At 44.8% G+C, this 25,588-nt stretch overlaps 2 protein-coding genes across 3 annotated transcripts in view; one reads left to right on the top strand and one right to left on the bottom strand.

Annotated features, from left to right (window-relative positions):
* macrod1 (mono-ADP ribosylhydrolase 1) overlaps positions 1–25,588 on the top strand; it is a 153,057-nt gene that overhangs the window by 22,679 nt on the left and 104,790 nt on the right. The window lies entirely within an intron of this gene.
* LOC112221143 (leucine-rich repeat transmembrane protein FLRT1-like) lies at positions 572–25,084 on the bottom strand. Its single transcript, XM_024383275.2, has 4 exons — positions 24,402–25,084; positions 9,409–10,109; positions 3,134–4,021; positions 572–2,261 (listed from the first exon to the last, which is right to left on the bottom strand). Exons 3-4 carry the CDS (start codon positions 4,008–4,010, stop codon positions 1,039–1,041), a joined length of 2,100 nt encoding a protein of 699 aa, XP_024239043.1. The 5' UTR covers positions 4,011–4,021; positions 9,409–10,109; positions 24,402–25,084; the 3' UTR covers positions 572–1,038.

The following is a 25,588-nucleotide window of genomic DNA, read 5'->3' as shown; positions in this document are numbered from 1 at the left end:
GGGGCAGGTAGTGTTCGTCTGAGATCTGCCAAACCCAGATTCGTCCGTTGGACTGCCAGATGGTGAAGCGTGATCACTCTCGAGTCCACTGCTCCAGACTCCAATGGCGGCAAACTTTACACCACTCCAGCCGACACTTGGCATTGCGCATAGTGATCTTAGGCTTGTGTGCGGCTGCTCGGCCATGGAAACCCATTTAATGAAGCTCCCGACGAATAGTTCTTGTGCTGACGTTGCTTTCCAGAGACAGTTTAGAACTCTGTAGTGAGTGTTGCAACCGAGGACAGACCATTTCTACGTGCTTCAGCACTCGGCGGTCCTGTTCTGTGAGCTTGTGTGGCCTACCACTTTGCGGCTGAGCCATTGTTGCTCCTAGACATTCCCACTTCACAATAACAGCACTTACAGTTGACCGGGGCAGCTCCAGCAGGACAGACATTTGAAGAACTGACTTGTTGGAAAGGTGGCATCCTATGACGGTGCCACGTTGAAAGTTACTGAGCTCTTCAGGAAGGCCATTCTACTGCCAATGTTTGTCTATGGAGATTTCATGGCTGTGTGCTTGATTTTTTTCACCTGTCAGCAACGTGTGTGGCTGAAATAGCCGAATCCACTCATTTAAAAGGGTGTCCACATACTTTTGTATATATAGTGTAGCAGTCTACAAAAGTGTTTCTCTCTGGAATATATTTGCCTACGCCTAAACATCCACCTCAAACTACTAACGGTCTTTTATGGAATAGAAGGAAGAGTACAGTAGCTGTAAAGATACTGAGACCTCAAAACAATGTATAAACATGAGAAGCACTGAAACACTTCTGTCACCCAGCAAACATGTATGTGGGGTGGCCCTGTGGGGACACAGCAACCCAAGCCAGTCAGCCAGTAACAGATAAATAAGATTCAGAGCAGAAGTGAGGAGGCACAGAGGGTACTTTGGAACCAAGGAGACCAACCAACCAACCGCCTGCTGGAACCGTATCCTTAGAACGGCATCCAACCGGTGGGGGTGGGAGAAGTGTGTCTGAGATGATGTCATCACGTGTAGGAGTAGTCTATATCCGGGATCATCCCTTGCTCCCGGTAACCCTGGTTGGTCCCGTAGCCTGCCGTGTGACCCAGTTGGGTGATGATGCCATTGTGACTCTGGTTGCTTCGGTAGGTGCCGTTACCGTGCGATGAGGGGAAGATGGTGTGCACGTAGGTCACATCTTCCCCTCCGTTGGGTTGCAGTGGCTGATGGGTCGTCATGGGCGTCATGGCGAAGCCGGGGCTCCTGATCTCCAGGATGGAGCTGTCCTTCTTAGTACCCGACTCCACGTAGTCATCGTACGGCTTCCCGACCACGCGCTGACCTCTGACCCCATAGGAGTCTGTTTCCCCGGAGACATACCCGGTGCGCTGGCCATACCAGCAGAAGATGCCGAAGATGAGTATGAGGGAGACTAGGGCTGTGGCTCCGCCAATGATCTCGGCCAGGGGGAGGGCTGCCATCTCTGTGTCCGAGTCCTCACCCCCATTTTCCCCTTCGGGGCGCAGAGCCTCCCCCGTCTCTATCTGAGAGCAGACGGGGCTCTGGTCTGTTGTGTCCTTTTCCTGTTGCTGTCCTCTCTGTGACCCTCCAGAGTGGGAGGAGGTGGAGCGCAGGGGGAGAAGGCAGATGAGATAGTGTGATCGTGGCGTGAGCTGGGTTAGTAGGTACTGCTGTCTCTCCCCGGGTACCAGCGTCTCTGTGATGGAACCCAGAGCGGCGCTGCTGCCCAGCCTCAGCCAGGACAGCCGGAAGGAGGGCGCCGGCCGCGGGCACAGCCACGTCACCTGCACACTGTCCGCCGACAGAGGCTTCACGGTGAGTTCTAAAGCGTTGTGTGAGGCATGACCCCCCGCCTCTCCTCCCGGTGGTAATGGTTTCACCAGGCCCGGCCGTATGGCTCTGAGGGTGAACAGAGAGCCCTGGGTGGGGGGAAAGGTGGTAGTACTAGTGACACCTCCTCCTCTACCCCCCACACTGTTCACCCCTCCTGGGGGTCCTTCACACTGGTCCATGAGCCCAGAGAGGTCCCTGAGGGCCTGGCCACGCACTGCCTCCGGTCCGTGGCAGGTCAGGCCCCGTACTGTCACCGCCGCCCCGCGGCCAGACAGCCAGGCGTGGAGCCAGTGCAGGTTGCAGCCACAGTACCAGGGGTTCCCCCGGAGCAGCAACAGCTCCAGGCCGTCCGTGTCCCTCAGCAGCCCCCGGGGCAGAGTGGTGAGGTTGTTCCCTGCAGGCATGGAAGTGGACACAAGTCACTCTACGTATGGCACCTGATGTAGAATAATATGCTCATCTGCTGCTAATTTTGTGAGTAGTTCACTAAAGTTACTCTGCAATATACAGAGTATATGTCTAGACTCAGAGCAATGTCAAATCTTAACTAGAATCCTAAGCAAACTATTTGCAGCTGTTCTCATTAGGGTTGAACAGTGGGAACCGGGTTACCGAGATTTACCACCCAAACCCACTCCCTTTTCCCGATTTTATAAATAACTGCGAGAAACCGGTAAATTTGAATGTTATTTTTATGAACAGCATGACTTGAAATGGAAGTGTTAAATTATATGCAATGTCTAAATCTGTCTTCTCTACGGGCCATGGTCTACTCTCTGCTATCTGCATGATCAATCATTAACTCTTAGGGTGGGGACAGACAGCGCATCTCAGTATGAAGAGGAGTTCACAATGCATGTATCATCTCATCATGGTAACTTATTTTCTTGTGGACGGTAGGAATACATTTGCTGCAGCATAACAGTAATATAAGGACTGAATGCATGTCCAATTTACACATCTCCATCTGGCTTTCGGAGGTTTCCTTATTTTTTCATTGTAAAGATGCATTTTTTAAATTGCAACTGCAGAGTTTTAAAACAGCCCATCAGTCTAATATTGTTATTTTAAATCAGTGCGCACGCAAGTGCACCCTGTCTTTCTCTCCATCAATTCTGTGGTTCTGTCGTGCGTAATGTGCAGTAGCCTGTATCATAATTATGTATTGGATAACGGCACTATTATTTAGACTTTTTTGGCCTTGGGATAATAAAATGTCTAATGTAGGGCTGATCAGGCTCAGGTAGCATCAGGCTGGTTGGTTACCTGACAGATCCAGCCGCTGCAGCCTCCTCATCCCGTCCAGGGTCCCCCGAGGCACGTGAATCAGTCCGTTGTCTTGCAGGTGCAGCCTCATCAGGTGTGTGCTGGGCAGGTTGATGGGTGGGGCCTGCAGGGCATTGCGGACTAGCGACAGCTCCGTGAGGTTGGCCAGGCGGGAGAAGGTGTCGTCGGCGATGCGGGTGTTGGCCAGGAGATTCCCGTCCAGGACCAGGCGTCTCAGTGAGGCCAGGCCCCGGAAGGCGTGGGTGGGGATGGTGTTGATGCGGTTGTCGTCTAACCTCAGCTCCTCTAAAGAAGCCGGGAGGCCGGCTGGGATGCTGGACAGGTGGTTCCGGGAGAGGAAGAGTAACCTCAGCCGCCGCGTACCGGAGAAGGCCCGCTCCTGAATGCTCACCGTGGAGATGGAGTTGTCGTCCAGGTGTAGCCTCTCTAGCAACGGTAACCTGGCCAATACCGTGCGCGGCAACGTCCGAATGTTGTTGTCCTGCAGGTGTAGTTCCCGTAGCGACGGCGGCAGGTGTATAGGAAACTCGTCTAGTTGGTTGGCGTAAAGGTAGACCACACGGATGCTACTGCTGCGCTCTAACGATGGAGGCAGGCCGGAGTTGGCCAACCGGTTGCTCTGTAGGTAGAGAACAGTAGCTGTTAACGGTAGAGGAGGGATCATGCTCAGGCTCCGGTCGTTACAGTAAACGAAGCCCTCGTCACACCGGCACACTGACGGGCACGGGAAGTCTTCCTCGCCTTCCTCCATGGCAACTGCTGCCGCCGCCAACTCCAGCATCTCGGCCAATAGAGTCAGGCACAGGAGGAGCAGAAAGAGCCAATCACGGAGCTCGGTCAGACTCTCGGCAGCCATAATCCCACCCTCTGTGAGTGGGAGAGAGACCGAGAGTTAATGAGTTTTGAGAGTCGTTGTGCTTTAGGAAAGAGAAAGAATAAGAGTTACAGCTCATTTCTGGATTTTGAAATTCTTGTGTTGTGTAAATGTGTTTTCTTCAATTTTTTGTGATGTGATGTCTTTTGTTGGGTGTTTGAACAAAGAAAGTGTTTGAGTGTGTGAATAGTCGCTGGGCCCAATGGAGTGGAGCTGTCCTGATAATATGGGTCCCTCCTACCAACCAGAAGCTGTCCTGATAATATGGGTCCCTCCTACCAACCAGAAGCTGTCCTGATAATATGGGTCCCTCCTACCAACCAGAAGCTGTCCTGATAATATGGGTCCCTCCTACCAACCAGAAGCTGTCAGGATAATATGGGTCCCTCCTACCAACAAGAATCTGTCAGGATAATATGGGTCCCTCCTACCAACAAGAATCTGTCAGGATAATATGGGTCCCTCCTACCAACAAGAATCTGTCAGGATAATATGGGTCCCTCCTACCAACAAGAATCTGTCAGGATAATATGGGTCCCTCCTACCAACAAGAATCTGTCAGGATAATATGGGTCCCTCCTACCAACCAGAAGTTGTCAGGATAATATGGGTCCCTCCTACCAACCAGAAGTTGTCAGGATAATATGGGTCCCTCCTACCAACCAGAAGTTGTCAGGATAATATGGGTCCCTCCTACCAACCAGAAGAGGAAGGGACATTGGAGAGTGGGCGAGGGACCGACTTTTTTTATTTTGTTTATTTTTATTTAACTAGGGAAGTTGGTTAAGAACAAATTCTTATTTACAATGACATGGAGGGGAAGTGAAGTTTGTGAGAGGAACACCGAGAGATGGGATCAAGTTTAACGAGAACTGGAGAGAGAATATTAGTGAAAGGATTTTAGATGTTTTAATTCTCATGATGAGGGGGAAACATTAGGAGGGGAATTAGAATCAGATTAGCCTAGGTAATTTTGGTAGCCTAGGTAATATTGGTGATGTTAATATTCTGGAAAACATCTTTTCCCCCCTTGATAAATTTGTATAAACCAACAAAAAAGTATTCAGACCCCTTGACTTTTTTCACATTTTGTTACTTTACAGCCTTATTCTAAAATTGATTAAATTGTATTTTTTCCTCATCAATCTACACACAATACCCCATAATGACAAAGAAAAAGGTTAAAAAAAAAACGTATTCAGATTCAAAAATACGTATTCGTATTCAAAGTATTCAGACTCTTTATGCAGTACTTTGTTGAAGCGCCTTTGGCAGCGATTACAACATTGAGTCTTGTTGGGTGTGACGCTACAAGCTTTGCACACCTCTATTTGGGGAGTTTCTTCCATTCTTCTCTGCAGATCCGCTCTCTCTCTGTCAGGTTGGATGAGGAGTGTTGCTGGACAGCTATTTTCAGGTTTCTCCAGAGATGTTTGATTGGGTTCAAGTCCAGGCTCTGGCTGGGCCACTCAAGGACATTCAGAGACTTGTCCCAAAGCCACTCCTGCGCCCTTAGATATTATATTGACCGGCGTGTGCCTTTCCAAATCATGTCCAATCAATTTAATTTACCATTGGGTGGACTCCAATCAAGTTGTAGAAACATCTCAAGGATGATCAATGGAAACAGGATGCACCTGAGCTCAATTACGAGTGTTTATTTATTTATATATTTTTCACCTTTATTTAACCCGGTAGGCAAGTTGAGAACAAGTTCTCATTTACAATTGCGACCTGGCCAAGATAAAGCAAAGCAGTTTGACACATACAACGACACAGAGTTACACATGGAGTAAAACAAACATACAGTCAATAATACAGTATAAACAAGTCTATATACGATGTGAGCAAATGAGGTGAGAAGGGAGGTAAAGGCAAAAAAAGACCATGGTGGCAAAGTAAATACCATATAGCAAGTAAAACACTGGAATGTTAGATTTGCAGTGGAAGAATGTGCAAAGTAGAAATAAAAATAATGGGGTGCAAAATAAATAAAATAAATAAATAAATAAAATACAGTAGGGAAAGAGGTAGTTGTTTGGGCTAAATTATAGGTGGGCTATGTACAGGTGCAGTAATCTGTGAGCTGCTCTGACAGTTGGTGCTTAAAGCTAGTGAGGGGGAGATAAGTGTTTCCAGTTTCAGAGATTTTTGTAGTTCGTTCCAGTCATTGGCAGCAGAGAACTGGAAGGAGAGGCGGCCAAAGAAAGAATTGGTTTTGGGGGTGACCAGAGAGATATACCTGCTGGAGCGTGTGCTACAGGTGGGTGTTGCTATGGTGACCAGCGAGCTGAGATAAGGGGGGACTTTACCTAGCAGGGTCTTGTAGATGACATGGAGCCAGTGGGTTTGGCGACGAGTATGAAGCGAGGGCCAGCCAACGAGAGCGTACAGGTCGCAATGGTGGGTAGTATATGGGGCTTTGGTGACAAAACAGATTACACTGTGATAGACTGCATCCATTTTGTTGAGTAGGGTATTGGAGGCTATTTTGTAAATGACATCGCCGAAGTCGAGGATTGGTAGGATGGACAGTTTTACAAGGGTATGTTTGGCAACATGAGTGAAGGATGTTTTGTTGCCAAATAGGAAGCCAATTCTAGATCTAGATTTAACTTTGGATTGGAGATGTGGGTTTGGAAGGAGAGTTTACAGTCTAACCAGACACCTAGGTATTTGTAGTTGTCCACCTATTTTAAGTCAGAGCTGTCCAGAGTAGTGATGTTGGACAGGCGGGCAGGTGCAGGCAGCGATCGGTTGAAGAGCATGCATTTAGTTTTACTTGTATTTAAGAGCAATTGGAGGCCACGGAAGGAGAGTTGTATGGCATTGAAGCTTGCCTGGAGGGTTGTTAACACAGTGTCCAAAGAAGGGCCAGAAGTATACAGAATGGTGTCGTCTGCGTAGAGGTGGATCAGAGACTCACCAGCAGCAAGAGCGACATCATTGATGTATACAGAGAAGAGAGTCAGTCCAAGAATTGAACCCTGTGGCACCCCCATAGAGACTGCCAGAGGTCTGGACAGCAGACCCTCCGATTTGACACACTGAACTCTATCAGAGAAGTAGTTGGTGAACCAGGCGAGGCAATCATTTGAGAAACCAAGGCTGTCGAGTCTGCCGATGAGGATGTGGTGATTGACAGAGTCGAAAGCCTTGGCCAGATCAATGAATACGGCTGCACAGTAATGTTTCTTATCGATGACGGTTAAGATATCGTTTAGGACCTTGAGCGTGGCTGAGGTGCACCCATGACCAGCTCTGAAACCAGATTGCATAGCAGAGAAGGTATGGTGAGATTCGAAATGGTCGGTAATCTGTTTGTTGATTTGGCTTTTGAAGACCTTAGAAAGGCAGGGTAGGATAGATATAGGTCTGTTGCAGTTTGGGTCAAGAGTGTCCCCCCCTTTGAAGAGGGGGATGACCGCAGCTGCTTTCCAATCTTTGGGAATCTCAGATGACACGAAAGAGAGGTTGAACAGGCTAGTAATAAGGGTGGCAACAATTTCGGCAGATCATTTTAGAAAGAAAGAGAAATGGGGGAGGCTTGGGCGAGTTGCTGTGGGGGGTGCAGTGCTGTTGACCGGGGTAGGGGTAGCCAGGTGGAAAGCATGGCCAGCCATAGAAAAATGCTTATTGAAATTCTTAATTATAGTGGATTTATCAGTGGTGACAGTGTTTCCTATCTTCAGTGCAGAGTGTCATAGCATAGGGTCTGAATATTTATGTAAATAAGGTCTTTCTGTTTTTTGTCTTTGTCATTATGGGGTATTGTGTGTAGATCTCTGAGGAAAATGTTAATTTAATCAATTTTAAAATAAGGCTGTAACAACAAAATGTGGATGAAGTTGAGGCGCCTGAATACTTTCCGAAGGCACTGTGTGCCTGTCTGTAGTTTGTTGTGCAAGTCAAGGCAACGTAACTGGGATTTAGAAAAACCACAAACATTCACTCACAACAACCTGAGATGTACAGTATTATGCATGCTGTCTGTGTGTGTGGCTACAGTGGTTATTGTTCTCTAAATGTGGTATAAATTATTCAGTGAAGAGCTTCTGAATTCACAAGAAATATTTAAGTGGATATTTTACATGTTCTTTTTTAAAAACATTTATACGTTCCTCGGTTTACATTTCTCTGCTTGTCTTTTGGTGTTGAATATTTGAGAGCGCCATCAATTTACAATTCAGAGAAACAAAAAGGAATGTCAGTTGAGTTTTATAGCATACTGTTCATATGACAGAAAAATAAAGAAATGAGATGATACGTTATTGTGTACAGTGCAGTATATTCTAGGGGTTTCAGTCTTGAACATGTGTTTTCCTGTCCTCTGAAGTGCTTGACATGATTTGACAGAACATTTGACAAACAAATGCTCTGCAGGCAAGTTTTTCCACAAGTGTGTGTGTGTGTGTTCTCACTCTCAGGACAACATGCAAAATTGCCCCTCGGCTCCAGTCAAAAGCAAACAAGAGATGCAAAGCAAACAAGAGATGGCAACAATGAGAGGGAGGAGTAGAGCAAGAGACTGAAAGAGACAGATGGAGAGATTGACAGACTGAGAGAAGGAGATGAGGCTGACTCTGGCAGTGGGTTGTGAGATACTCAGAATTGAATGAATTGGTTTTAAAAGGAGAATCATTAATAATTATGTAATGCTGCTGTGTATCTAGTGATATCCTCATGTGGACGTCAGGGCCTTGTGGAGGAGTTTTGGCACGTTGATGATAATGATTGATAAAGTTATATCCGGATTCAAGACCGGATCTGGAGGTGTTTCAGTCTATGTATATTTAGCACAAAACGTCCGGTTTCAAAGTAGTGCAACAGCCAACGTTCACCCAACAGAGGGAGGGAGGGAGTCAGGGAGCATAAAAACATATTGGAGAGTCTCCACTATGAATAACAAATAGCATGTAGCGCTCTGTGATGCCCGCCCGCCTGCTCTCTCTCTACCCTCTTTCTCCTTTCCCTCCCCCCTCTCTTTTCATCTCTCTCTCCTTGGATAATCTCTTTCATCTGTTCAGCTCCTCGTCCTTTTGTTTATTCACTCACTCCATTCCTTCTGACTGAGATTGGCTCAATCAGACCCCACCCAACTCGCTCCTCCTCCAATCCTTCTCTCCTCCCTAGTGAGTCTGTTTTCCTTGGTTGTTTAATTTGGATTCTGTCCTTCCTATCTCACTCACTGCTATTTTCTCTGAGGCATTGCTCTAATAATGTCAAAACATCTTCTGAAATGACACAAATGAGCTGTATATCTCAGTAGAATATAGAGAACTTATGACAGGGTATGTTTTAAGACATTACAGAGCAACTTTGTACATATGTTGAACCTCAAATCTCTGAAGATGATGTTTGAGAAACCTGTTTAACTTACCCTCTCAGTGCTTAGTATCTCTTTGCCTTCTGTCTTTGTCTGTTCCACAGCTGAAGGGGCTGTGTGTGTGTGTGTTTCCAGTTCACTCTGTCCGTAATAGTTGAGGTTCAGTCAGTCCCCTCCTAGGCACCGTACTTCCTGTGGCATTGGTGAGTGATGAAGATGACGGTGATGATAATGATGTTTGTAGCCCGTAGATCTCCTGGAAGCAGCATGGGAGAGGAGGAAGGCACAGGGAGCAGCATGGCCTAGCTAGCCTAACAGCCTACAGCCTCCAGCCCTATCCAGAGTAGCATCTGGCAACTCAGTCAGTATCCAGGAGAGTCCGTCTTCAAGGCCTCTCTGCTGGTTGGTTTGTTGTCTTCGTGTTGATTTACATAGGTCCAGATGGTCATCCAGTCAGTCTGTGTCTGTATAGATTGACCCAGCCGGGGGGAATGGAGAACGGTACACAGTTTAGAGGTTAGAGGAAATGACTCGAACGGAGTGAAGGTGAAGGAGGAGGTGGTGGGATGAGTGGTCACCGGAGTCTGGGCCACTTGTTATCCTTCACTTTGAGGTTTAGAATGAATCATCTCTGGCTCTTAAGGCCTATAGTGACACTGGCACTTTTTCTCTCCTCGAATTTGCAGGGATTAGCGGCTAAAGATGATATTCCTCCCGCTGTCTGTGACACTTGGGCCAGAGACACTGCACCCCCCCTGTGGGGAGAACAGAGAGGGCAGTTAGCTAGGACTCCTCACTCATATATACACACACACACACACATGACATAATAGTGGATTATGGCATTAAAGAGCAGGCACCCTAGGGCTCTGGTCAAAAGCAGTGCACTATATAGGGAATAGGGTGCCATTTGGGTCATTACCATTCACTACTTTATCAATGAGTCAACTGTATACCAGCAGGGAAGGTTTCAGAATAACCATTATAATTTGTTTTGCTTAATACGAATGCTCAAGTCTAACCATGCTCAAGTTAATCTTCAAAGGACAGACACTCCAGCTTCAGTGACTAGACAGTTATGTGTGGCAAGGTGACGAGTCTAGGATTAAAGCACTGTTCTTCAGTCCACAGACTTTCAGTCCGGCCCAGTACTAACACACCCAATGCAGTTATTCAACTTCACATCAAGACTTTTGATTTGTTGAATCAGTTGTGTTAGTGCTGGTCTGGAACAAAAGCCTGCACACCCCAGACTTGAAGCACACTAGATTGAGAGGTCTAGAAAGGGAAAAGTGTAGCGTGTAGTGTGGTGAAGTAGTAATGTGTGGTGAGGTGTGGTAGTGTGATATTGTGGTGAGGTAGTAGCGTGGTGAGGTAGTGTGGTGAGGTAGTGTGGTGAGGTAATGTGGTGAGGTAGCATGGTGAGGTAGTGTAGTGAGGTAGTGTGGTGAGGTAATGTGGCGAGGTAGCGTGGTGAGGTAGTGTGGTGTTACTGTGGTGAGGTAGTGTAGCATAGTGCGGTGAGGTGGTGTGGTGAGGTAGTGTAGCATGGTGTGGTGAGGTTGTGTAGCATAGTGTAGTGAGGTAGTATAGTGAGGTAGTGTAGCGAGGTAGCGTAGCAGTGTAGTGAGGTAGTGTAGCATAGTGTGGTAAGGTAGTGTAGCGTAATGTGGTGAGGTGGTGTGGTGAAGAAAGTGTAGCGAGGTAGTGTAGCATTGTGTAGTGAGGTAGTGTGGCGAGGTAGTGTAGCATAGTGTGGTAAGGTAGTGTAGCATAGTGTGGTAAGGTAGTGTAGCGAAGTGTGGTGAGGTAGTGTAGCATAGTGTGGTGAGGTAGTGTAGCGTAATGTGGTGAAGAAAGTGTAGCGAGGTAGTGTAGCATTGTGTAGTGAGGTAGTGTGGCGAGGTAGTGTAGCATAGTGTAGTGAGGTAGTGTAGCATAGTGTAGTGAGGTAGTGTAGCATAGTGTGGTGAGGTAGTGTAGCGTAGCGTAATGTGGTGAGGTAGCGTAGTGTGGTGAGGTAGTGTAGCGTAGCGTATTGTGGTGAGGTAGCGTAGTGTGGTGAGGTAGTGTAGCGTAGCGTATTGTGGTGAGGTAGCGTAGTGTGGTGAGGTAGTGTAGCGTAATGTGGTGAGGTAGCGTAGTGTGGGGAGGTAGCGTGGTGCGGTAGTGTAGTGTGCTGAGATAGTGTAGCTTAGTGTGCTGAGATTGTGTAGCTTAGTGTGCTGAGATTGTGTAGCTTAGTGTGCTGAGATAGTGTAGCTTAGTGTGCTGAGATAGTGTAGCTTAGTGTGCTGAGGTAGTGTAGCTTAGTGTGCTGAGGTAGTGTAGCTTAGTGTGCTGAGGTAGTGTAGCGTAGTGTATTTTGGTGTGGTGGTTGTGTTTCTGTGCTCCTCCCTCCCCATGCTGACACAGCCTATATCCAGCCATGGATAGCTAGTACTGTAGCAGTAGAATAGAATATAGACTAGAATGGTTCCTCTGGGTCTCATTGGCTGACAGCTCTATTGTCCTGACCTCTGCTGAATGTCTGTTCTGCAGCACAACACTTAGAACAGCAGTTACACTGTACTACTGGAGATGGACTGGGTCTTTTACAGCATTATGGACTGGGTCTTTTACAGCATTATGGACTGGGTCTTACAGCATTACGGACTGGGTCTTTTACAGCATTATGGACTGGGTCTTACAGCATTATGGACTGGGTCTTTTACAGTATTATGGACTGGGTCTTTTACAGCATTATGGACTGGGTCTTACAGCATTATGGACTGGGTCTTTTACAGCATTATGGACTGGGTCTTAGAGCATTATGGACTGGGTCTTACAGCATTATGGACAGTGTCTTACAGCATTATGGACAGTGTCTTACAGCATTATGGACAGTGTCTTACAGCATTATGGACTGGGTCTTACAGCATTATGGACTGGGTCTTTCACAGTATTATGGACTGGGTCTTTCACAGCATTATGGACTGTGTCTTACAGCATTATGGACTGTGTCTTTTACAGCATTATGGACTGGGTCTTACAGCATTATGGATTGGGTCTTACAGCATTATGGATTGGGTCTTACAGCATTATGGACAGTGTCTTACAGCATTATGGACTGTGTCTTTTACAGCATTATGGACTGGGTCTTTTATGGACAGCATTATGGATTGGGTCTTACAGCATTATGGACAGTGTCTTACAGCATTATGGATTGGGTCTTACAGCATTATGGACAGTGTCTTACAGCATTATGGACTGGGTCTTTTACATTATTATGGACTGGGTCTTTTACAGTATTATGGATTGGGTCTTACAGCATTATGGACAGGGTCTTGTGCGGCATTACCACAGATGGACTGGGTCCTGTTCGGCAGTACCACAGATGGACTGGGTCTTATGCAACAGTACCACAGATGGACTGGGTCTTGTGCGGCAGTTCCACAGATGGACTGGGTCTTGTGCGGCAGTTCCACAGATGGACTGGGTCTTGTGCGGCAGTTCCACAGATGGACTGGGTCTTGTGCGGCAGTACCACAGATGGACTGGGTCTTGTGCGGCAGTACCACAGATGGACTGGGTCTTGTGCGGCAGTTCCACAGATGGACTGGGTCTTGTACGGCATTACCTCAGATGGACTGGGTCTTGTACAGAATTATGTACTGGGTCTTGTACGGCAGTACCACAGATGGACTGGGTCTTGTGCAACAGTACCACAGATGGACTGGGTCTTGTACGGCAGTACCACAGATGGACTGGGTCTTGTACAGAATTATGTACTGGGTCTTGTACGGCAGTACCACAGATGGACTGGGTCTTGTGCAACAGTACCACAGATGGACTGGGTCTTGTACGGCAGTACCACAGATGGACTGGGTCTTGTACAGAATTATGTACTTCGTCTTGTACGGCAGCACCACACATGGACTGGGTCTTGTACAGCAGTAACACAGATGGACTGGGTCTTGTACAGCAGTAACACAGATGGACTGGGTGTGTTCTAGTAATCTTTTATGGTCCTCTATATTACCAGAACACTCGCAGCGCAGCAGTATAGGAGATGCATGGTACTCTGGGGTGTGTTCTGGTAATATTTAGCCCCATAAAGAGGTTTCTCCAGAGGACACTTCTATCTACCTACCACCAATGAGGAGAAAAGCATTCTTCATATTTTTGACTAGAGCGCCAATGTGTACTGTGCAACGAACATTCATTAAAACCTGTGTGTGTGTGTGGAAGAATGCAAATGATGTGCATGTGCTATGGTGAGCACAACATCGAATTGTTTGTCTGTGTTAAAGCATGAGTCTCCACTCGTGTGTGTGTGTGTTAACTGTTTAACCAACAACTCACGTAACCCCCCACTCCCCTCCTATTTCTCATTTACTGAGGGAGAGCTGGAAAGAGGGAGGAAGAGTGGGTGATAGGAGAGAGGGGGAAAGCCAGAGCAAGCGAGCGAGGGAGGGAGGGGGCAGATTTATGAACCCATTGGAATGTAATTTGGAGGCAGAAATTACTGTCAGCCTGAGCAAGGTTTAAACTCACTGAAGCCTGAATCAACATCCACTGACGTGAGTGAGTGAGTACAGGAACGCAGGCATGTTTTATAGTAAATAGAAGTGGTTGGTAAATGTGATGGGGAGTATAATACCACAGAGCATGGTCTGATATGCAGATGGGGGATATAATACCACAGAGCATGGTCTGATATGCAGATGGGGAGTATAATACCACAGAGCATGGTTTGATATGCAGATGGGGAGTATAATACCACAGAGTATGGTTTGATATAGATGGGGAGTATAATACCAGAGCATGGTTTGATATGCAGATGGGGAGTATAAAACCACAGAGCATGGTTTGATATGCAGATGGAGGGTATAAACCCACAGAGCATGGTTTGATATAGATGGGGAGTATAACACCACAGAGCATGGTTTGATATAGATGGGGAGTATAACACCACAGAGCATGGTTTGATATAGATGGGGAGTATAAAACCACAGAGCATGGTTTGATATAGATGGGGAGTATAATACCACAGAGCATGGTTTGATATAGATGGGGAGTATAAAACCACAGAGCATGGTCTGATATGCAGATGGGGAGTATAAAACCACAGAGCATGGTTTGATATGCAGATGGGGAGTATAAAACCACAGAGCATGGTCTGATATGCAGATGGGAGTATAAAACCACAGAGCATGGTCTGATATGCAGATGGGAGTATAAAACCACAGAGCATGGTTTGATATGCAGATGGGGAGTATAACACCACAGAGCATGGTCTGATATGCAGATGGGGAGTATAAAACCACAGAGCATGGTCTGATATGCAGATGGGGAGTATAAAACCACAGAGCATGATTTGTTATAGATGGGGAGTATAACACCACAGAGCATGGTTTGATATAGATGGGGAGTATAATACCACAGAGCATGGTTTGATATAGATGGGGAGTATAATACCACAGAGCATGGTTTGATATGCAGATGGGGTGTATAATACCACAGAGCATGGTCTGATATGCAGATGGGGAGTATAAAACCACAGAGCATGGTTTGATATAGATGGGGAGTATAATACCACAGAGCATGGTTTGATATGCAGATGGGGAGTATAATACCACAGAGCATGGTCTGATATGCAGATGGGGAGTATAAAACCACAGAGCATGGTTTGATATAGATGGGGAGTATAATACCACAGAGCATGGTTTGATATAGATGGGGAGTATAAAACCACAGAGCATGGTTTGATATGCAGATGGGGAGTACTCTACTCTACCACTCCACGTATGAGTGTCACAACTGCACAATATCTGGAGATGTAATACAGAATTCATATTTAAAAGTTCATATTCCTTACTGTGTTTCACTGACTGCTCTGACCTGACTTCATGACATTACACACACTGAGGCCTGACTGACTGCAGAGGCCATGACACCGGCGAGATCAGCCAAGGCTGTCCATCCATACAGAGAGGGAGGGAGAGAGAGAGAGACGGATTGATGAAAAGAGAAAGGGAAGGGGAAAACCAGGAGAGAGAGAATAAGAGGGTGTAAAAGCGAGAGAGAGGGATGTGACTAGCTTTTTAAAACAGTGACACACAGCAGCCATTTTAGTGTGAAAGAGAGGGAGAGAGAGGCTGGGGGAAATACAGGCAGCCTGACAGAGAGTGATGAGGGAGGGAGCAGGGCTAAACGAGAAAAAGATGGAGGGAGGAGAGGAGAAGACACCATACTGTATTTTCTTATCACCTTTCCTCCCTCTCTGACCCGCTTTCCCTTTCTCTCACTCTCTCTCACTCACTCGCTCACTAACTCACTCACTCTCTCACTCACTCACTCACTCACTCACGCACGCACGCACACACACACACACACACACCCCTCACACATGAATATACACTCTTAACAGCAGTCCTTTACTCAATGATAATGATATCACCATATGCAAACCTCTTTTACTCTGTAAAGCAGTTCAGCCCCTGTAAAAAGTAGAGAACCACTTCCCTTCCTGTTCCTCTACTTCTCCATTGATGCCAGCCAGCCATCAGTAAGGAGCTGTACCTTCACTACCCTCCCTCATCCCTGTCTTCCTAGCATCTGTTCTCTTCTTCTCCTCCCTCTCCATTCCTTCATCTCTCCATCTCCCTGCCTAGAGATCTCTGTTCTGTCACTCATTTGGGTAAATTTCATTCTACACATAAAAAAACAAAAAAAATGTAATTTGTTATATTATTTTAGACTGAACCACTTGGCTATAAATGGACCAACCCCTCCCTCTCCACAGATGCCATCAGGGCTTTGGGTCATTTAAGTGGTTTTCTGTACTAATGCTGTGTTACTCCCTTCCTCCCTAGACCTCTCCTCTTAAATATGAGAGAGATAGACAGACACAGACACACACACACACCCACACACACACACACACACATACACACACACATACACACACACACACACACACACACACACACACACACACACACACACATACACACACACACACACACACACACCCACACACACCCACACCCACACACACGCACACGCACACACACACACACACACACACACACACACACACACCCACACACACACACACACACACACACACACACACACACACACACACACACACAGAGACACAGAGAGAGACAGACACACAGAGACAAACACACAGAGAAACGCACAGAGAAACGCACACAGAGACACGCACACAGAGACACGCACACAGAGACACAGACACATACACACACAGAGACGCGCGCACACAGAGATGTGCGCAAACAGAGCTACACACACACAGAGAGCTACACACGCACAGAGAGATACACACGCACACAGAGACGCACACACAGAGAGACACGCACACACAGAGCTACACACGCACACACAGAGCTACACACGCACAGAGAGAGACACGCACACAGAGACAGACACACACAGAGACAGACACGCACTCGCAGAGAGACACGCACACGCAGAGAGACACGCACACGCAGAGAGACACGCACACGCAGAGAGACACGCACACGCAGAGAGACACACACATACACACAGAGAGACACACACATAAACACAGAGACACACAGACACACACCGAGAGAGACCCACAAGCACAGACACACACCCACACACAAGAGACACACACACACAGAGAGAGACAGAGACACACAGAGACACAGACACACACACACACACATACAAGAGACACACAGAGACACACACACACACACACACACACAGAGACACACACACACACACAGAGACACACACAGAGACACACACACAAAGACACACACACACACACACACACACACACACACACACACACACACACACACACACACACACATACAAGAGACAGACACACACACAGACACACACACACACACACGAGACGCACACACGACACACGCGCACACACAGACACACGCGCACACACAGACACATGCGGACACACGCGCACACACAGACACACGCACACATATACACACAGACACAGACGCGCACACACAGGACGTACACACACACACACACACCGAGATACACTCACTGAGAGACAGACACACACAGAGAGACACACACACACACAACTGATTGACTCAAACGTATTAAGAAGGAAAGTAATTCCACAATTAGCTTTGAACAAGGCACACCTGTTAATTGAAAAGCATTCCAGGTGACTACCTCATGAAGCTCATGAAGGCAAAGGGTGGCTCCTTTGAAGAATCTAAAATATATAAAATATATTTTGATTTCTTTAACACTTTTGTTTACTGCATGATTCCATATGTGTTATTTCATAGTTTTGATGTCTTCAGTATTTTTCTACAATGTAGAAAATAGTAAAATAAAGAAAAACCCTTGAATGAGTAAGTGTGTCCAAACTTCTGACTGGTACTTTATATTGAAAGCAGGTGCTTCCACACAGGTGTGGTTCTTTAGTTAATTAAGCAATTAACATCCCATCATGCTTAGGGTCATGTATAAAATGCTGAGCAGGCCATTATTTTGGCTGCCATGGCTATGCCCCCATAGGATAACTATCCCCCATCCACAGGGCACGAGTGGTCACTGAATGGTTTGAAGAGCATGAAAACTATGTAAGCCATATGCCATGTCTTTATTTAACCATCTTACATATAAAACCTTATTTGTTCATGAAATGTGAATAACTCACCACAGGTTAATGAGAAGCTTGTCTCTCTATTCAAAAAAACGTGTTGAACCTTTGCCCCTTGATAACCAGTGCACCCCTCTGTATGTTGTAGAAGTGTTACATGGTCACTGCCCATATCATTGTGTAGTGCAGAAAATACATGAGATATGTGACACTTGGCATTCAGGCATAAGAGTTCAATCTTGGTTTCATCATACCAGAGAGTCTTGTTTCTCCTGGTCTGAGTCCTTTAAGTGTCTTTTGGCAAACTCCAAGTGGGCTGTCATGTTCCTTTTACTGAGGAGTGGCTTCCGTCTTGTCACTCTACTATAAAAGCCTGATTGGTGGAGTGCTGAATTTGTGAATATACCACAGGTAGACTCCAATCAAGTTGTAGAAACATCTCAAGGATGATCAATGGAAACAGGATGCACCGGAGTTCAATTTTGAGTCTCATTGCAAAGGGTCTGAATACTTACGTATTGTTTTTACAAATATCTGTTTTCGCTTTGTCATTATGTGGTATTGTGTGTAGACTGATGAGGGAACATTTTTATTTAATGAAGTTTAGAAAAAGGCTGTAATTTATCAATGTGGAAAAAGTGAAGGGGTCTGAATATTTTCCGAATGCACTGCATTTCTCAGATAGAGGACAGACACTTCAGAACAAACTTACTTCAGATGTTTGTATCTGTTCCATGTAGTGAATCTGTTATTCAATGTGTTTGTATGGGCTAATACCAAAAATATTTTTTCATCCAATCATTGTTTTATATCTTTTTTTGATACTTCAAGGGGTCTTAAAATTATAAATCAAATGACTAAATGATCCTTGGTATGACCTTCTTAAAAACAATTCCATATAGCTTAGTAGAATCGCCTCCCCGGGGTTAGACAGGGCTTAGATTCTAAAGGGCCTTAATGTGTACCTTTCTATTCTATTATGTGAGCTAAACATATAAAAAAATATATCAAAACGTTTTATTTAAAGTAATATTTTTCGAAAGTATTAATGTTACTGTCCCCACTACAACAACAAAATACTGAAATACATGTATTTTGTCCATTTAAATTAAACACTGTAGAATTCCATTCATTCCTATGGTGGACTGCTTTTCTGAGGAGTGCCAATATGCCGAACGGTGGCTTCAAAGCCTCTCGTTGGCCAGTACATAGCATCAGCAACCCAGAGTTTATATACATCATTTATCGAAACCCAATTGAACACTTATGGGAGATTCTGGGGCAGCGCCTGAGACAGCATTTTCCACTATCTTCAACAACACCAAATGATGGAATTTCTTGTGGAAGAATGGTGTCGCATCCCAGACACGTAGAATCTATGTCAAGGTGCATTGAAACTGTTCTGGCTCGTGGTGCCCAACGCCCTATTAAGACACTGTATGTTGGCGTTTATTTATTTGGGCAGTTACCTGTACAGTTTGGCTTATTTGTGATTCCTTACAACCACCATTTTGTATTATTTTGGTACCTGGTAGTAATGGAATTGTTAGAAGTGTTGTATTATTTTGGTACCTGGTAGTAATGGAATTGTTAGAAGTGTTGTATTATTTTGGTACCTGGTAGTAATGGAATTGTTAGAAGTGTTGTATTATTTTGGTACCTGGTAGTAATGGAATTGTTAGAAGTGTTGTATTATTTTGGTACCTGGTAGTAATGGAATTGTTAGAAGTGTTGTATTATTTTGGTACCTGGTAGTAATGGAATTGTTAGAAGTGTTGAATTATTTTGAAGGAAGTACCGTTGTTGCATCAATGAAATATCAGGTAAACCAACACTAACTACACTGTTTGTTAACTTAAGCTCTCATAGAGTTTTGTTCACATGCAATGGCAACACAGCACACACAATGGCAACACAGCACACACAATGGCAACACAGCACACACAATGGCAACACAGCACACACAATGCGCACATTACTGTACACGCGCTAGAGATGTAACAAATGGACAATTTTGCTTAACTGTTAAACAATGATAAAAATAATAATAATACAATTCCACTCAATTCACAATGTAGAATAATGGTCCTATGAAGTTCTGTCTAGCGCCACCCTTTACAAACAGAACACATCCACAGTAACATTTCAATAGTACAGAAGTCCAGAGAGGACATATGAATAAAACAATTATTCCCTTTGGTCCAGATCACAAATGATTTATCTCATGATCACTACATAACAAGAGTTGTTTTGTCGAGATCACAAGATAATCAAAAGTACCACGTATTATCCATTCATTTGTACAGATGTGCGGTAACAACCTCATCAATGAGCCCTGTGGCTGCGTTGATCAAATGCTCTCGTGGGGCATTTAAGCCTTGAACAATGCCTGACAGGCAGCTCTGTCTTCCAGGCTGAATGCCGCCCCCAAGTCCACAGCCAATGGCATGCAAGGAACAAGGAACTTTTAGCTTTCTAACCTATAAACTGATAAAGAGCTCCAAAACATGAAATGTTAGCAGGAAATGTACCATCCCTTAGTGTAGCAATTAATAAAAACGTATGCGCTGATCCACCGTGGGCTCTGCTGCCTCAGCCATACTGTCAATTTGTCATCAATACGTCCACATTCCTACAAAACAACAACACTCGACAACGACACTTGTCTTGATCTTGATAAATAAGTTGTGATCTCGACATAATGAAGGATTGATTTTGTTAATATGTCCTTTCTGGACTTCCGAACAATAGCAACAATTGATAACTTTTCAGACAATTAAAAGAGTGCCGCATCAAGAGTCTGTGGGTGTGTTTGTAAATTCAATCTGTAGTGCCAGAGTGCGCTCAGAGTGCCCTCTGGGCGTTCGTAAATTCATAGCATTGTCAGATTGTCCATTTGTAAATTCAGAGCGTTTCGCTCTCGGAGAGTTCAGAGCCACACTGGATGCTCTGGTCGAGGAGCAGGGTTGATCTGAACGTTCTGACCAATGGCAGTCAAGCACTCAAGCTAACTGGCTAACTTTGGCTAGCTTGCTAGCTACTTCCAGACGCAAATGAGAGAACACCTCACTCTGACCATTTTACTCACCCTAGCAGAGCTGGTTAGGCTATTTTGATGTTATCCAGAGCGTTGTTGACTGTAAATGTGCTGCTGGCAACAATTTAATTACGCTTTTTTGCCGACGTTTACCGACACCGGCCATATTCAACGGGTGTTGAGCGTTCGTAAATTCATCAGTTATTCTGCACTCTGGCACACTCAGACGAGAGTGCTCTGAAATTGGAGTCAATAACCAGAGCGAATTTACGAATGCACCTTGTATCTTTTCAGACGGTAGAATTCTGCTCCGACTTATAATGTTCTATTGTTTCCCTGACAACAATAAAGGTCGCTGATTGATGTGCTGCTGTGTTGTTAATGCTGTTTTTTATGGTAGGATAGCTAGATGTACTTTATTTCTACTAAATGGGGCGGCAGGGTAGCCTAGTGGTTAGAGCGTTGGTTGCAAGTTGAAATCCCTGAGCTGACAAGGTACAAATCTGTCGTTCTGCCCCTGAACAGGCAGTTAACCCACTGTTCCTAGGCCGTCATTGAAAATAAGAATTTGTTCTTAACTGACTTGCCTAGTTAAATAAAGTTAAAAAAAAAAAAAATGTCTTGCTAAATCACAGTATTTAAAGAACTTTAAAGTACCTTTTTAGGAGAGAGTGGTCTGCGTGCAGGCAGCAGGCTGAGTGGAGCGGAGCAGCTCAAGATTATTCAATTGACAGTTTTGGTCGCATAGTGATGGAAATTAGTCCTGCTTCAGAAGCAGCATTACTTTAGACATGTAAAAGGCCGTAGTGTAGCCTACCCTAACAGACGAGGTGACACATTATTATATCTGAAAAGGGTCATTGATACAGGCTACCGGTAGCCTACTATAATTTCAGAATACAAGACAAAAACACCCCTACCCACTCAGCAACGAAGAGTACCCCGGTCTCAAGTCTGGCCCAAAGATACACGACATCAGTCCCATGAATAAACTAGGATATTCTACAGGCAACAGACCGAAGACTGAACACGCGCTCTGACTGAACACACACTGGCATCATTAGCGAGGGAGAGTGAGGGGCAGCCAGAACCGTGCTCATATGTCTTGCTATTCTGCATCTTACCATCTCTTGTCTTGCATGCCTCACAAATTCACCCAAGTAGCCTAAGGTTTGCATCTTCCTCTCTGGTTTGATTTAAAAGACACAACTTTCCCCAGGCTGTTATAGCCTATCGTCTAGTTAGGCTAGAACACGGATAACTGTTTTGTGGCAACTGCACTGTGATTTTAATTATGTGGGGATAACATTGTTAGGGAATTTTCCTAACGTTAAGAATCCCAACTTAGTTTTAACATTTAAACGTTCACACCCCTAACACTCGCACACAGTCACACAGACCGACACACACTCACATAGACCGACACAAACACAGTGAATATGTTTTGCATAAATCGGTTGCGTATTCCAAGCTGAAGGCTCCTTTTAAACTGAGTAGGGAATAATTATCCCAGTCAGATTCTCATCCCCATACTGTATGCACACACAAAGTACTCACTGTATACAAACACACTGTATACACACACACTGTATACACACACACTGTATACACACACAGCTTCATCTCCCTGTCAAACACGTAGCAAGCATGATCACAGTCTACTGTATAAATGCAGCCTATTTGATGCAGCTCCAATAATTTCTCTCTTCATGTCTTTCTCTCACTCTCTCTTTCCTCGCTATCTCTGAATGATGCAGACCCTGAGAATAAACAGGCAATTTAAGTGCTGGACACCACTGCTCATACACACATGCCACCACACACACACGCCACCACACACACACGCCACCGCACACACACGCCACCACACACACACACGACTCACTCCAGAGGCCCAAATATTTAACAATACGCATACCTCACACACCCCTCCCAAGGCCCACACACACACACCTCACACACCCCTCCCAAGGCCCACACACATACACACCTCATCAGAGAGACACACATAAACATTCAGAGTGGATATAGTGAGGGAGTAAAGGTTACAGTCTATATTCTGTTGAAATAAATTCAGTCCCTGAACTTCACTCTGTGACTCCTACTGCAGCAGTGTGGGTCTGGTGTATTGTGATATTGTACTCCTGCGCCAATAACTAGGGCTGCAAAACACTGCTCTTTAATGCCATAATCCACTATTATGTAATGTGTGTGTGTGTGTGTGTGTGTGTGTGTACTCAGATGTACCATGAATTTCCCCTCACTGTAATGCATCCCTCTAATATCTTTATTTAGAATGTAATCTATGTCATCTCCAGAATGTCTCCTAGAGGTTGGGGCCTTGGTTTTAAATAGACCCCTACACAAAGGTTTTGTATTAACGATGTATAAAAACAAAAGCAACATCAGCCAACATTGTGTAAAATGATACCAGACCAGTTAGGTAAAATAATATTGCATGGTCTAACCATGACGATGTTGTGTATTTTGAATTGTTTGATTTTGACTGAATTCTGTAACTGAATTGAAGTTGAAATCACAGTTCTCTGAAATGATTGGACTAGTAGAGCCTAAATTACTCAAGTGCTGGGACTGGAACTTGGTTTTACAATTGTCTTTGTTGTATTTTCTGGGCATTCTCTCCTCATCATGTTGCCAATGTGCAGTGTTTCTCTCTCCATCTCTCTCCCTGTCTTTAATCTGATGTTCTGTAACATTTCGGCACTGAGAATTTCCTTCTAATCTCAATATGGCCCTGTTTGCTCTGTAATAATCCTGTGTGTGTGTGTGTGTGTGTGTGTGTGTGTGTGTGTGTGTGTGTGTGCATGAATAACGCATATTGTTGTTTTTAATTCATGCCCAGTGAAACTGTAAGACAACTGATCTCTATGCACTCTAAACCCTGTTGTGATTGTATGCTTAAATTACTTACTTCTGATTGTCATATTTTCCTGGTTATTGTGCTTGAGATGCTGTGCTGCACAATATGTTGTGTGTGTGTGTGTGTGTGTGTGTGTGTGTGTGTGTGTGTGTGTGTGTGTGTGTGTGTGTGTGTGTGTGTGTGTGTGTGTGTGTGTGTGTGTGTGTGTGTGTGTGTGTGTGTGTGAAAACACACACAAAAAAACTTTAAATCCTATGCTGACCTGTAGTCCTTTGTGCTTGGCCTGAGTAGTATATACACACACACATCCAGAGTGACACACACACACAGGATTAATTGTTTATCCAAACAATACGAAACAATATGCACCACACAAATACTAAGCGTGTAAGAATGCCTTTTCTGTCCTATTCCCCCTCTTATAAACCTGTTGTATTCAGATATAATTTATCCTAAAATTTTGAGGCTGTTTTTATGTACTTTAGCATATAGAATGATACTACCTTTTTTTATTCTAGTCTTCCCTCGCCGATCTCTGGGCAGGCTTGTCGAGTCGATCCTTTTCTCTCTCTCTCTTCTGTTTACATCGGTTAAAAACTGCCTCCAAAATGCTTCATCGCTGTGGAAACCGCCTTCGCACGGCTGTTACATCTCCATCCCAGTGTGTCGCTCTCTCTCTCTGTGTGTGTGTGTGAGGGAAAGAGTCACTAACCTATTAAATAAGCGTTGCGCTCCGTTTCCCTAGCTCCCTGCGTCGCTTTGTTTGGGAGCTCGGAGTCTCTGTGCCTAACAATAGAACTGTCGCCTATAACTTCACCCTGAACTAATGTTAAAATAGGTGTCACATCTGCTTAACATTTGCTTTTGTGTGTCTATGGTTACGCATTTTAACTAACCTTTCCATACAGCCTTATGGATCTATAGCCTACAGGCTATATAATGTCATTGTCTCTTTTTGATCCGTTTGGTAAAGGGCGCCCAGGTGTTACCAAGAGCCCGTGCTGTGATCCCCGCGCGTGAAGCTCACGGTCTTCTGTCTGTTCAGCAGCTCCTTGTGGTTCAGTCACACTAGCCTTGCCATGAAAACCAGAAACTATTTCAAGTCCACCACGTGCAACACAACCAGCTCTTTTTATATTGTCCTTTTAATTCAGTTTATCATTCAGTTAATCATTCAGTTTGACCCACACCTGTTGGCTTTGTGCAGTGGTGGAAAAGTACTACATTTTCATACTTGAGTAAAAGTAAAGATACCTTAATAGAAAATGAAAGTAAAAGTGAAAGTCATCCAGTAAAATCCTACTTGAGTAAAAGTATTTGTTTTTACATATACTTAAGTGTCAAAAGTAAATGTAATTTCTAAAATGTACTGAAGTATCAAAAGTATAAATCATTTTAAATTCCTTATATATAAAGCAAACCAGAGGGCACAATTTATTTATTTTAATTTTATTTACAGATAGCCAGGAGCAGACTGCAACACCCAGACATAATTTACGAACAAAGTATTTGTGTTTAGTGAGTCCACTAGATCAGAGGCAGTAAGGATGACCAGGGATGTTCTCTTGATAAGTGTGTGAATTGGACCATTTTCCTGTCCTGCTAAGCATTCAAAATGTAACTAGTACTTTTGGGTGTCAGGGAAAATGTATAGAGTAAAAAGTACATCATTTCCTTTAGGAATGTAGTG

This window comes from Oncorhynchus tshawytscha, linkage group LG21 (genome assembly GCF_018296145.1).
Source record: "Oncorhynchus tshawytscha isolate Ot180627B linkage group LG21, Otsh_v2.0, whole genome shotgun sequence".
NCBI classification, from domain to species: Eukaryota; Metazoa; Chordata; class Actinopteri; order Salmoniformes; family Salmonidae; genus Oncorhynchus; species Oncorhynchus tshawytscha.
Note: the sequence above shows the minus strand (reverse complement) of the source record. Positions and strands in the feature narration are given on the sequence as shown.